The sequence below is a fragment of the Triticum dicoccoides genome, chromosome 5B, assembly GCF_002162155.2.
Source record: "Triticum dicoccoides isolate Atlit2015 ecotype Zavitan chromosome 5B, WEW_v2.0, whole genome shotgun sequence".
Classification (NCBI taxonomy): domain Eukaryota; kingdom Viridiplantae; phylum Streptophyta; class Magnoliopsida; order Poales; family Poaceae; genus Triticum; species Triticum dicoccoides.
Genome location: NC_041389.1, coordinates 98,556,135 through 98,570,360, shown reverse-complemented (window position 1 = coordinate 98,570,360; position 14,226 = coordinate 98,556,135). Strand labels below are relative to the sequence as shown.

Here is a 14,226-nt window from a genome sequence, read left to right as displayed (position 1 = left end):
AAGCGTGGAAACATTTTTTCTTTTTGAGAAACACATTACACACACATGGTCACATGGATGATCCTGAAACTCACATCATCCAACCACAAAAGTTGGTTCTCGTGCAGACACATAAATATAAGCATAGGCATGCATGTGAGTTTGATCAACCAAACAATCATGCCAAATTATGACATAGGTTAGCATCATGTTATATAGGCAGTACATCCTAAATCCACTATATCGACACACGCCAAACCTAATGGCTAATGCTTCAATCAGGGTGATTGAAACCCTAGTATTAGATAATAAAATAGAGCATTGCAAAAGCATGATGGCATATAGTTGAAGACATAACCACTGTCAAGGAGTTATGCAGTGTTTTACCCTTAGTGAGGTACAAAGGGCAGCTCATGTCATCTAAACATTAGAAACACAAAGACAGATCTTACCATACACATAAAACTATGAACCCTTAGTCTTGGAGGTGCACTAGTCACATCTCATGGGGGTGCAGCGGAAAGACGTTGTTGATGATCAGTGGTGATTTCCCCTCTGGTTCAGAAACATTCAGCACACTGCTCATACCAGCTAAGTACTCCAGTTCAGGTTTCAGTACTAGGCACTTGCACATATCTACACTGCATATTACATGCCAAAATATTCAGCGCACCTCCCACACTGCAGGAACTTAGCCCACTAAGGCAAACCGACCGTTGGACCTCCTCCTCCTGACAACATGGACGGTCATCGTCGTCCTCGCCGCCTTCTTCTCATTCCTCACGCCTTTGATCAGCTCGAAGACGCAGACATCCCCCTCGTGCAGTTCGTTGTCACGGACGAACTTGGCCCAGGGTTGGCCCCTGAAGCCTCTGCTGGAGCTCCCCTGGTAGTACCTGACATGCCACCTCTCTTCTCTGTTTGGCCTGAGGAGCACAACCTCATGTGATCTCATGTGAAGATGTTCGTGTACAAATTTACTGGGGATGACCTGCACAAGGCACAAGGAGAAATTAATGTCTAAACATATGGGAAACCTTGTGCATGCCAGAGTTGACACAAAATTACACAAGCTTGCTGTAAGTGCGTTAGATCGTTTTGATCAGTCCAAACTGACCAGAAAGTTGTTCTTGTGTTGCAGGTGGGCCCTCAGAAGAACTGTCATGAATGCTGGATTGCCCGGTTGGATCGAAGCCAGCCCGATTATTTCACTTTTTTCGTCGTCGGGTAGTTGCTTTGCAGCCCTCGAGTAGCAGTAGTCGAAGTCAGCATATGTGTCGTCATCACTCTCCTCTTCATCAGTTTCCTCATGCTTAACATCACATGAGCTGCTACAGTTTGGTGATCCAGGAAGAAGCTCTTTCCCTGAAACAGTGTGTACATGAGCTTAAATTTAGCATTTGAAAAAACCAGCAAAAGATAATTGTTAATCATGTGCATAGTTACATGGGTCTGTGTTAGCTGACTACACCAAGATCTCAAGAAAGGGATAGATTCAGAGATATCATCTCATGCATTAGTCGAACCACATGATGCCTTACTTGGTTTGGTTCTGCTACTGAATTTCCTTAAAGTGGAGACATTCTGACGGGACTCAATCAGCTGACACGGCACACTTGTATCATCATCGTCATCCTCCTCGCCGTCGTCATCATCAGAATCAGAATCAGAATCATCACTTAGAGAGTATTGCTCAACCTGTTGACCCACCATACCATGAAAATGTTTGCGCATGCCAGCGCCAGCGAAGAGAGAAGATAGTTTCTCGCAGCCGGTCGCATCGAAGACGAGAACCTCAAAAGAGGAGTTGCCGCTGAATGTGAAGACCAGGAGGTCATTCTCCTGCAGTTCATGAGCCTTGACAAAATCTCCCCATCCTGAACTGAAGAACAGGCCATTGGCAACCTTGGTAACACCCACATGCCATGTTTCGCCGCTTGTTGCTTTCAGGTCAAATCCCTGTGGGTTCTGCATCTGCCTGATGAAATTGCTCGCAAATTTGTCCGGTATGCGCTAAGATGGAGAAGACAAAATTGGCAGGCGATTAGTACAGAGGATCCATTTTAAGTTTGTACAGTCCATTATTGGGAGGTAAGTAAGTTCCATCTTCTAAGACATTTTGTTTTTGGAGAAAACACCATAAGTGTTGCGTTTCTGATACATACATACATGACTGATGAGCCTTGTACGACTTCTTTATGCTTTCTAGAAAATCAGGATTAGTCCTAGTTGCCGTTGTTTTTCAAACATCCTTTTCTTTTTGCAAGGGGAAAATCAACAATTTGGAACTAGCTAGTACAAGCGGTCAACTATTGTTAGAGAGTTCAATCCTTGTGAGGGTATTGGATACTTACAATGCGCTGCTGGGAATCTTGTGTCATGAGCTTGAAGAACTTGGTCTTGCTCGCATCCATGTGCTCCCAGTAGTAGTGCTCCTGCCACTTCTTGCAGCTCTCGCACCCTTTCTCACCCATCATCTCATCTGCCATTCAACAATCACAGAAGCAACATCCTCAGCCACAGCGCGCGCGCACACACACACACACACACACACAGAGAGAGAGAGAGAGAGAGAGCTGTGCTTGCCTTGCTCTTCATGCATTCCCTGATTCTTCCTGGTGAGAAGAGAGAGGGAGAGAGAGGAGTTGTGCTGGCGCTGGCTGACGAGACTAGTGGAGTAACTACATACATAAATAGATTTCACCTAAAGTTACAGCTCAGGGAAGACTAGTGGACTCTGGGTGTTCATGGACCTCACCCACTGAAAGGTGGGGCCACCATGGCAGACGTGTGCTATGTTTACTTCATCTTTGGGGGAGGTGAAATTGGCAGTAAGAGCAACTCCAACGGGCCGACCCAAACGGACGGCGCTTTTGTCCGTTTGGGTCGGCCCGGCGGACACAAACGTCCGATGTCGTGTTTGGGTCGGCGCGAGCGCCCAGCGCTGGCCCGACCCATTTCGTCGGCGCGGCAAAAAAAGTATTGGAAGCATTTTGAAAATAAATGCATGCATTTAATTAAACATAAAAGCCGGCCACGAAGGCCGGCGAAAGTCCACATTACATTAAAACTAGACGACGCGCTGCCCTAGGCGTCCTCGGCGGCGGCGGCGGCTGCGCCTGGACCGGTGAGGTCGATCAGCGTCGGCGCAGGGCCGGCCCAGGGGAACGCCGTGTTCCAGACGGCGGTGATGTCGGGCTTTGCCGCCGCTGCCTGCGCCACCGCTGCCTAGGCCTGGCGTGCCTCCTCTTCGGCCTCGCGGTCGAGCATCTGCAGGCGCTCGTCCTCCCGGCGCTCCTCGGCCAGCCGAACGCGGCGCCAGTGGTCGAGGTAGGCCGCCTCCTGCTTCTCCGTCGCCCCGAGCCAGATCGGCGGAGCGCTAACCCACTCGCGCACTACTCCGGTCCAGGAGTAGCGCTCGAGGTAGGCCGGCTCCTCCGGCTCGGCTTTGGGCGGGGACGGCGGGGCCACCGGCGGCACGACGCAGTCGCCCGCCGCGGAGAGGGCCATGGCCTCCGCCATGGCAGCCTCGAAAGCCGCCTCGTCCGCCTCCCTCCACCGCTTCTCCTCCTCGCTCTCCTTGATGGCCGCCTGGTAGGCGGCCTCGGCCTCCTGGTCCTCGTCGTGGACGACGAGCGCGGGCGGCGGAAGGCTGTGGTCGACGCTGCGGACGCCGCGTCGCCTCGCCTCCTCGTGCTCGAAGGCGAACCATCGAGCCCAGTTGGGCGAGTCGACGGTAAGTGCGGGTCGGCGCGCTGCTCCGACGTCAGCAACGCCCGCCGGTGCCGCACCTCCTCCGCATGGGCCCTCGCCGTCCGCGGCGCCGCCGGCACTGGGATCCTCTCCGGAGCCAAATGCCAGTCATGCGACAGCGTCACATCCGGGTACGGCAAAGGCACGCGGTGGTGCCAGTGCCACTCAGCCTGGTGCAACGGCACGTTGATGCACTGCCTCTGCCGGGGAGCACGCGCCGGCGCGGGGAGGGCGGGGGAATGGCGGGCGGGGGCTTTGCCCTTGCAGCTGCTGCCGATGCCGAAGAAGAAACCCATGCTGGCGGTGGCTAGGGTTGTCGCCGGCGTGGGGGCGGGGGTGGCCAGATGGGGACGGGGGGCGAGTGGTAGTGGATGAGGACGGCCCCGCCGCACGCTCGGCTTAAAAAAGGACGACCGCCGTCGCTGACTCGTGGGCCCAAGGTGGGCGGTCGTCATAAATTATGTTGACCGTCGTAGTTGGACGGCCGCCAGGTGGGGACGCGGCGGACGACGAGGAGACGCGCGACGCGTCCACTTCGCGTCCGCGCCGACGCATTCCAGACACAAATTTGGGCCGCAAATGCGTCAGCGCGGACGCGACGTGAAATGGGTTTGGGTCGGCGCGTTGGGCCGCCACTTTTGTCCGTGCCGACCCAAACGGACGCGGGCAGACGAAATGGGTCATCCCATTGGAGTTGCTCTAAGTGGAGTGGACAGTGCGCAGTCATTTCAATCAAGTAACGTTGCAGAAACTAACTGTAATCAAATTGTCTGTGATCTTATCAAGTTACAGCTCATTGCCTCCTGGTTGCAGCATACAGTTGTCAGAAGCAATCCATTGACAATACTTAATTTGAGGTTAAACTTTGCAAGAATGTAGAACAATACATAAGCTTCTCAAATTTGTACACATCAATTTCATGGGATTGGATTACAAGAATTTTGCGCATTCTCAAAGGATATATCCGAAACAACTTATACTGATACTTAGAAGTCACAATATGACCATGATTCTGTAACACAAACTAACCAGGAAGTATCATCATATCCAGGTAATGTTGTTTATTCTAGCACTTCTCTGAGATTTTGTCGGATGAGTCAGGAAAATTCCAACACAAAAACCCACTGACGATACTAAACTTCCCGATTACAAAAGCATAGGCAAAAAAAGGGAGCAAATCAACAGTACTCTTTCTTTCGGATGATGTGGACCATCATCCTGAGCTTCTTCTTGTTTTCAATCCGCTCGAAGAGGCAGACATCGTCTAGTTCCAGTTTGTTGTCAATGACAAATTGCTCCCAGCCTCTAACAAGCCAACGCCTTGAAGCAAAGCTCTTGAATTCAGTTTTCCATGGAGCGCTTTCCCCGGGCCGATGAAGCCTGAAAATTTGGTTCTCACCAGGGAGAAAATCTTTGGCATAATCCAGACTGAAGGCCTGATTGCACGGAAAAAAAATTAAGTAAGATTCAGTGAAAACTTCACTGCTCTACTTTTCTGTTTTCTCACTATAACAGGGAATAAACTTCCGCTGACGAAATGTATTTGCCCTTTTCTTTTGAATATGAACAAAGTGATGGTGGCTCACCAAACTGAGGCTTCTGCCGCTAACATTGGTTTTCATCATGATAGACACAAAAACAGGGATTTCGGGCTTAATAACTTCTACTTTCTCATGCACTTTAGTCTTCAGCAGACCCTCCAATGTGATGAATCGTGACAGCCTCACTTTATCTTCAGGCCTAAAACTCTTGGCTTCAGGCCTAAGACTCTTGGAAGAAGCGGGAAATCCTACAAAAAAAACCCAGTCACAAATTACTAAACATGGGACACGAAACCAATAGTGCATTAATTTACATCATCTCTTACAGAATCTGCTGGATTCATTTTCAAGTTTTTCCCCACCCCACTGTGAGTAGAGCTACATCTAAAGGATGATCCCTCACACTGCATGCATATACGCAGGGCATTACCTGGTGGATGATGATAGCTTGCTTTAAGCAGATGAACTGCCATTGTGAAACTTCTCTGCCTCTTTAATACTTCAAACACGCAAGTATCGCCTTTTTGCAACTGGTTGTCATCGACAAATCTCAACCATCCGGTAGAAAGATGATATGTATCATCAGCATTGATCTTGTAATGAGCACGCCATGTCTTGCTATGACTGGCATGACAAAATGTGATGAATTCGTCTTTGCATGGAAGGTGTTTGATAGCGTAATCTTTGCATATGACCTATCACAAATGATCTAGCAGTTAGTTTTGATGAGTTCAGCAAAGCTTTAACAAGATTTAACAGGTGAATCTGAAGTTCTGATCATCGCAAGAACAAGTTCTGAAAAAGTCAAACAGCTCAAGTAGTCATTAAGTATGCAATGCAAGTAATGCAACTGCCAACATACCAGAAATCCATCAACCAGACTGGCACTGGACATGGTTTTGACATATAGTGGAATCTCAGGCCTGATATTTTGCTCAATTTTGTCGACTTCCACCTTATGTGCATCAGTCAGGTTGCACCCTGTTGCTAAGAAATAGCGAGACCTGGTGGAAGTCTGAAGTTCACCTGAACTCCTGGCATCTTCAGAAGATGGGACTTCCTTTTTAGCTGCGCAATATCAACCATTAATGCTGTTAATAATGAAACTTGATCACACTGTGCTAGAACTAGGAGGAAATATGTATCTTTACTTGGTTTGTGTGGAGAGCCTGCTGGATTCATCTTTGAAGTTTTGCAACTGTCGCTGCAGCAACCATTGTGACGCTTTGCTAACCTTTCACCCTCCGGTGATAACATTTGATTATCATGAGGAACGCTCCGTTTTTGGAGACCTGGATTGTAGTTCATTACAACGCAGGATGTCTCTTTCTCGCAAGCACTTGGATCATAGATCTCAACTTTGAAGTGGGAGTCCCCATTGTATTTGAACCTCAAAAAGTCACCCTCTTGAAGCTCATAAACACTGGCAAATTTTGACCATCCAGATCGAAGGACTAGATTATTCAGTTCCTTGGCAATATGAACATTATATGTATTACCATCTGGAGTTTCTAGTTTGACTAGTTCAGAGATCATTCCTCTGACACTGCGCACAAACTTCTCTGGTATGGTCTGCAGGGATTAAAAAATAAAATTGACAGCATGTACTCCCTCCGTTCCTAAATATAAGTCTTTGTAGAGATTCCACTACGAACTACATACGGATGTATGTAGATGCATTTTAAGTTTGGATTCATTCATTTTGCTCCTTATGTAGTCCATCTGGTGAAATCTCTATAAAGACTTACATTTAGGAACGGAGGGAGTACATGGTAGGATAAAGAGGTAATTTACACTAACATGGAGTATGTCATAAAATTGAAAGCATTACACCGTTACTATTTTAAGAGTAATAACTAGTTATATTGATCCATATAAATAACAAGGTCGTTGCTGCTAATTTTACTGAAAACCAAGAGCAAACATGTTTTCTCAATGCAGATATAAATTTATTTATTTGAATATGCCTTATGCATGAAGGGGAGCCTTGGCGCAGTGGTAAAGCTGCTGCCTTGTGACCATGAGGTCACGGGTTCAAGTCCTGGAAACAGCCTCTTGCAGAAATGTAGGGAAAGGCTGCGTACAATAGACCCAAAGTGGTCGGACCCTTCCCCAGACCCTGCGCAAGCGGGAGCTACATGCACTGGGGCTGCCCCCTTTGAATATGCCTTATGCATAGTTTAAGGAGTGGTTTTCAGGATATGCCACCCACTAAGTCAGTTTTTCAGGGCATGCTTTACAAATAATCCATGTCTCACAAAACCACAGACATGTGGATCCTAACTCCATGCATGAACAGAATATTGAGGTGAATGTCCTGATAATTTCCGATAATTTTCTGACGTTCAACATTTTTGCCAGAAATTGATTCTCAAACAACTACTCATACATAAAAACAAAACTGGTTCGAACCTCCAAATCAAGTACTAAGATGAGTAAACCATGAAACTGTTATCCCAGGACCTAAGTTGTCCACTTACCCAAAACAACAAACTAACAAACTATAGAACATGTATATTTGTCCACAGGAACAGCATAGTCGAGAAGATCGTACCACTCCATTCCTGAAATTGCCAAGCATAAGCTTAAAGAAACGCTTTTTCCGATTATCCATGTGGTCCCAATATTGATGTGCGACATAATCCTTGCATTGTGTGCAAGACTTGTCCATCCTCTGATCACTCCTACAATGTTAATAAAGATGGAAGTTATTAGGAAGGGAGGACAAAATCAATTTACAGTAGGCACGTAAACAGGTGGGAACTGGGAAGTAACCTGCTTTCAGTATTCAGGCTAATTGACATGAACCGACTGTGCTGACATTGTGCCCTACTGTTGAAAAAGAACATCACTAGAAAAGTTTATTCAGGCTGATGCAGATGAAAGCATGACAAAAGTTGCTATTTGATAGCTTTGACTTTTAAGCACTAAAAGCTGCAGAATCTACTGCCATATTCCAGTTTCATTTCTTCCATATAGTCTAAGAAGATAAGAAAGGGCAGCAATATCTAGAGTGTAGTAGCAGATGTGGTCAGTAGCAATAGCGAAAACAACAGCAGAGATTAAAGCAGGAGATTACCAGGACTTCTGCAAGGTTGCCGGTTGCCACGGATCCAGAGGGATGCTCTGAGCAGTGCTAGCACAAAGGTCACAGTCTCACAGATAAATAGTACTGTATGGCTGTATGGAGAACCCAAAAGTCACAAGCCGCATTCAACACTTCAAGACACATATTATGTGAGTTAAAACCCACTGTGGACAGAGAAGTAAAACTGATTAATTAGGAAGAGGAATAGACTGGGAACTGAAAACCATCCTCTTTAATTTTTTCAATGAATCGTTTTCTTCTGAACATGAGCACTGAACACATACTGCCACTGCTCTGCCTCGACATACTTGGGAAGATTCTCTTGACTATGCCTGTCAAACTGAGTGAACAGAATAGGGTATGGCCAGCCACTGATCAGATCAGAGCCAGCCAGGCCTAAGCAGGAAAGAATGTTTCAGGCATTTGTTCTGGGAAAAGAAATGCATTTGATGCTGGGATCGTTTTTCTTTCGGCTGTACAAAAAAAAATGCATTTACAATTCCTCCATTTTACAGCCCAATGGTTGCATCATTTTGTAAGTTGCTTGGCATAAAATGTGATGTTGCTGCTACATGGCAGTACAAGAAGGACAGGGCAGCCACAGTAGGGGCAAAAGCTCAAAACTGATGTATGTGTATTAAATACAAACTGATGTACAGTTGCTGCATACTAATAGAGCCTAGTAAGGGGTTTATCACAATTCTGCTGTCTTCTACATTTCAAGGATAAAAATAAAATAGCACATTTAAGCAATTTAAAAGGGAAAAATTAATGAAATCGTCATGTTAAGCGTAACACTAGGCAATGCACCTGAGTTAACATGACTAATTACTGTAGAAACCGGTACAGAAACTGAACATTGACAACTCATAACACAAGATAAGCTTCTGACTTGTAGAGAGTTCCCAATTTAGTTTACCAGCACAACTGAAGGTCCATAAAAGATATTTCATGGTATTGCAGAGCGGATCTATGATGGGACTCCCTGATTATAATTACTGATAAATAGGGAGCATCCAAAAGTCATACACAAAGGAAATTGCACCGTCAAAATTGGAGCTACCTTCTTACCTGGGCTGGGGGAAGACATGCACCAAAATACCAAATAGATCGGTAGTGGATGTTCGTAATTTTGATTTACTAGTACAAAAGGAAGAATAACATTAATGGTTATACAGGATCTTATTCATGCGAGCCCACTGAGACAACGATCATGATAATGTTATGTTTCAATGCTAGGACATGCAAAAACTCCAGGAGTACATCCAACAATCAGTGACTGGTTCCTAATGCTTCTTCAGATCAGGTTATCGAAGGCAATCAAGTCTCAGATTATTAGTAATCCTGCCAAAAAAACATAACATACACAAAAAGGGGGTTGAAATTGTATAATACCACACTGAGACAATTCATGATTGAAGTTCACCCAAGAAGGAAAGCGATAGTACTTAGAAACAGTTCAAATCCAACTGAATGGTTCTATTTCAACAAGACATAAACATGTTGAACAGACAGACTGGAATAAAATCAAAGTGGAAGTTGGAACTTCGAAGCGGCGCACACCATTCTCAGTTGTGAGTTTCCATGAACAAAAAGGACAGTCATCCAGCAACATGGATTGATTATCAAAGGTCGGCAAAAAGTTACAACTTTAAGCAGTAACCACAAACAAAAATAAATTAGAAGACAATTTTAACAGAGGATGTGAAAACTGCATCATGAACACATTCCAGGTACAAAGCACTCAAAACTATTTCATTTCCAGTGAGCTGCTTTACAAACATTGTTCAGTGGAAAAGAGCTCTACTGATGAGCCGCTGGTACATATTTGAGCAAACTCTACATGACACAAAAATAAGTCACATGTCGAGGAACTAGGCAAAGAATAAAAAAATCTGCTAAATCCACTACCAATTACCCCTCGAAAACACAAATTATGGCTCGACAAAAGGAGAAAGATCACCTTCCACTCCTTCATTGATCGATACATCATACATCAAGCTCAAATTTGCCCTTGCATGTGCTCAGCAGCTATCGCCTCCATTTGGTCAGTAGCTATGGCAATGCGCTCACTTTCCAGGAATGAAGGATCTAAGAACTTGGCAACAAATGCCCACATCTTGTACACATCTTCAAAGTTAGTGAGGAAGCCAAGCGAAGCAGTCACAACTTCAACTCTTACAGTCACCTTTTTACTGTCTCTGCGACCATTCTTATAAAAGGAAGCCTCGGGTATATCTAGTGCTCCATTTGACTGCTTCTGGTTTGGGTCTATCTTTATATGACTAAGAAAACCGATGCCGAGAGATATGCCATTTTTCTCAGCTATCTTCTGGACAAATTCAGCATTAATGAAAGCGCCACCACTTTGCTTCAGATTGAAAGCAACGGCCGCTCCCCTTTCATACTTAATCTTTGGACCATAAATGTGGACAAGAGGAACTCCATCACTGTCTTTCAAGCCTGGCAGCTTCAGCTGCAACAGCGAAGTTACTAGCCAATTGATAAGGTACCTTAACCTAAGAGTTGTTCTGTTGAGCCCCATCATATCAACATGATCAATGTGCCTGCAAATTATCTCTGGTTCCCTCCTGCTCCAGTCTTGAGCATCATCATACCCATCACTTATACAGGCATCGTCATCACGAAATGGATATCCAGACGCTTCAGCAGCATCTGAGGCCCGATGTAGTCTGTCAGCAATCATATTTGCCTCAGTGTTGAATGAAACCCTGCGCCCCATGCTTATAGCTCCGTCAATCTCTTCAACACCGAAGAGACGACCGCCAGCAAACCTGCTGTTTCCATCCCTCCGTCCCAGCAGCCGAAATTCCCCTTCAGTCTCCCTTCTTATCGCACTTTCTTTGTGGTCCAAATCACCATTCATGGCATGTTGGCATGCAACCTCTTCCACCTCTGGCTCCTCCTGGATTTCACTAACTTGCCTGAAATGATTTCCCCGGCCATTCTCATAGATTTCTTCTTCAGGGTCTTCCCTGAGGCAGTCTACATCTTGTGAAACTGACAATACAGCAGCATCAAAAGAAATCACATTACCATCATAAAGTGGGCTTCTAGATATCCTTGATGTGGGTGACATCCTCTTGTTACCCTTTCTGCCAGTGAACCAAGACGATGGTAATGGTGATCCCAGTTTCCCTTTCTTGAACTGACCAGACTTCTCTGACCCCAACGGGCTCTGGCCAACATCAACCCAGAAAGAGTTCTCTGATGAACAGTCCTCGCTGAATGCTGGACTCCTCATCACCTCACCGACAGATATGCTCTCAGTTTCTTCAAAAATGGTGCTCGCCCCGTCCCTATCCGAGCTGCTATCACGACCAGGGTCACTCTCAAACGTCTCTCTGACCTGAGCAGACGTGTACACACCTGAAAATGCTGGCAGCTGAGAGCCATTCCGGACATCAGGCACTGGATTTTCATCTATCGGAGTGCAAGCGTCGTCTTCAAGCCCCTCCGTTTCCACTGCATCAAATTCATCGATGGAGTCACTCAGGTACTGTGGAAAGACTGGAACAATCCTAACCATCCCAGAGGCATTGCAGCCATTCCTCCCCTGCAAGCTCCCAATAACTGACTTCTTGATCAGAAGGCAACCAAATCCAGTTGGGTCAGAACCAAACACCCGGTAGAATGAGGTTATAATGAAGTCTGGCCGGAACAGCGAGAGCCCCAGCGAGTCCATGTCCTTGGGACCAAGTGCACCAGCATCAAGCATAACATGCCAGCCATTCTGCTGTGCCAGCGCCATCCACTGGTAGGAGTACTTGGCGCCGGTCACCCGAGACTGTGCAGGGAACACGAACAATCCGACTGCAGCATCCCGTCGCCTGGCCTTCTTCTTGCCCACGATCTCCTTGCGCAGCTCCGTCGAGCAGAGCTTGAGAGTGGGCCAGCGGAACCATGCGGTGCGCGTCTTGGCACCCTTTGCCCGCGCACTCTGCGCCATCCAGTTCACCGACTGGCTCTCATGGTCAAACATGGTGAGCAGCCTTCGGTTGTTCTCGAATGGGTAGCACTCAGCGAGCAGCTTGAACGCTGACCCCCGGCTGACAGTGAACACCAGGGCGTACTCGCTGGCCGGCACATTCAAGTACTCGAGGATCCGCTCCTTGATGTCATTCTCCGCCGTGCCGGGCTCAGCGCCACCGTAGAGCGCGTGGTTGCTCAGATTGGCATTGAGCTCGGACAATGTGAAGGACGAGGAGGAGGAGTCCCAGCTGGAGTCGAAGAGGCCGAAGCCGCAGTAGTCCAAGCAGACCCTGCCGGCGCCGGGGGCGTCGAGGTGGGAGTAGTGGTCGAGGCGGAGGCGGTCGACGTCGGAGGTGGAGGCGTAGTCCGGATACATGGAGAGGAAGGTGGCTATGGCGTGGGCGAGGAGCGGCAGGTCGGAGATGGAGCGGAACGGGCCGGCGGCGGCGGCGAGCGCGGTGGCGCGGAGGAAGTCGCGCTGCGCCCGCAGGCGCGCCAGGGAGCGGGAGCGGGTGACGGCGGCGTCCTCCTCGGCGCCGGCGGCGTCGGGCGGCGGGCAGAGGGCGCCCTCCTCCGACGCGGCGTCCAGCGCGTCGCGCAGCTGCCGGAGGAACGACGCCGGGTCGTCACGCCGGCCGTTGCCGCCGCCATGCCCGCCAGTGCCCCCACCGCCTCCCCCACCGCGCCGCCGGTGGTTCTTGGAGAGGAGGATGGCGGCGCAGTGGGAGAGCGGCTTCCACAGGGAGAGATGCATGTGCCGCCCCCCGAGCTGTCGGATCGACGACGGGGAAGGGGAAACCAACCGCAGCGCCCCTGCGTGCGTCGCGGCTCGGATCAGCGGGCGCGGCGAGGCATGGGGGGATGGGGCTGACCGGAAAACCCCGAGATTTCTGGGTGGGTGGTGGGATTCCGGATCAGCGGGCGCGGAGAAAACTGCGGCTCGGCTCCGGGTGGGGAAGGGAAGGGAAAGAAAACCGGATCTTCCGCCGGGGGAGAGAGAATGGGGGATCAGAAATGTGAGAGCCCTCAACCAAGAACAGTGGCCGGCCGGCTGCGTGCGGGTGCAGAAATCTCAGGTTCTCCTTGGGTTTGAGGCGGGGAAACCGCGGATTTTCTCGGAGAAGAGAAGAAACGGAGGAGGGTTGGGAGGGCTTGAAATGCAATGACACGCTCCGCCTTTCCCAGCAAAAAGGGGAGGGCTTTGGCTTTTGGCAGGACCAAGAACTCAAATTAAAGAAGAGGGATAGAAAGAAAGAAAGAAACAAAGAAACCTCAGCAAAGATTTGACTCCACTCTCCTTGCTTTTGCACACCACCACCACCAAGAAGAACTCATCACTGCTCTCTCAAACCAGTGGAAATCTCAAGAGCAAGGTCACTCAGATCCTCCCCGCTCTCACCAAACTCGTCGCGAGTGGTTTGGAGCGCACTAAATGCGTTGGCATCATGAAGAGGGGGTTGCATTCATTTCCATCCAAGAACTACCAACACCACACCAACTTCTTTTTTCTTTCCTTTTCTCCCCCTGTTTGTACTACACTCACTACCACTACTGCTGCTGCTACTGCCTTGCCTCGCTTTGGAGCTGAAAAGTAGCGGCACTATTTTAGTGAGGCTGGCCTGGGGTGGGGTGGGGTGGGGGTGGGGTGCTCTTAGTAGCATCCACCGGGTAAAAACAAAGTGTTTGGTACTGTCACATTAATATTATCATTGGCTCTACCTTGTTAGTTTTTGCTCCCTGTCCCTGGGGCTCACACACGCACAGTGGGCTGTAAAGTGGGTGGAGGAGTCGCTGCAAGCAAAGGCTTTCGTTCTTGGGGCATTGACTTTTCTTTCTTTCTTTCCCCCATTCAGGAATTGAAATGCAGAGCAG

General features: G+C 48.2%; 2 protein-coding genes across 2 annotated transcripts; both read right to left on the bottom strand.

Annotated features, from left to right (window-relative positions):
- Window positions 1–655: 655 nt before the first annotated feature.
- On the bottom strand, window positions 656–7,835 carry LOC119309169. The gene is made up of 12 exons (XM_037585215.1): window positions 7,776–7,835; window positions 6,425–6,845; window positions 6,136–6,341; window positions 5,704–5,968; window positions 5,319–5,521; window positions 4,921–5,168; window positions 3,539–3,811; window positions 2,566–2,660; window positions 2,334–2,461; window positions 1,521–1,992; window positions 1,097–1,344; window positions 656–970 (listed from the first exon to the last, which is right to left on the bottom strand). Exons 1-12 carry the CDS (start codon window positions 7,833–7,835, stop codon window positions 671–673), a joined length of 2,919 nt encoding a protein of 972 aa, XP_037441112.1. The 3' UTR covers window positions 656–670.
- A 2,258-nt stretch (window positions 7,836–10,093) lies between these two features.
- Window positions 10,094–13,961, bottom strand: LOC119307587. Its single transcript, XM_037583666.1, has one exon. It carries the CDS (start codon window positions 13,106–13,108, stop codon window positions 10,364–10,366), a length of 2,745 nt encoding a protein of 914 aa, XP_037439563.1. The 5' UTR covers window positions 13,109–13,961; the 3' UTR covers window positions 10,094–10,363.
- Between the last annotated feature and the right edge of the window lie 265 nt (window positions 13,962–14,226).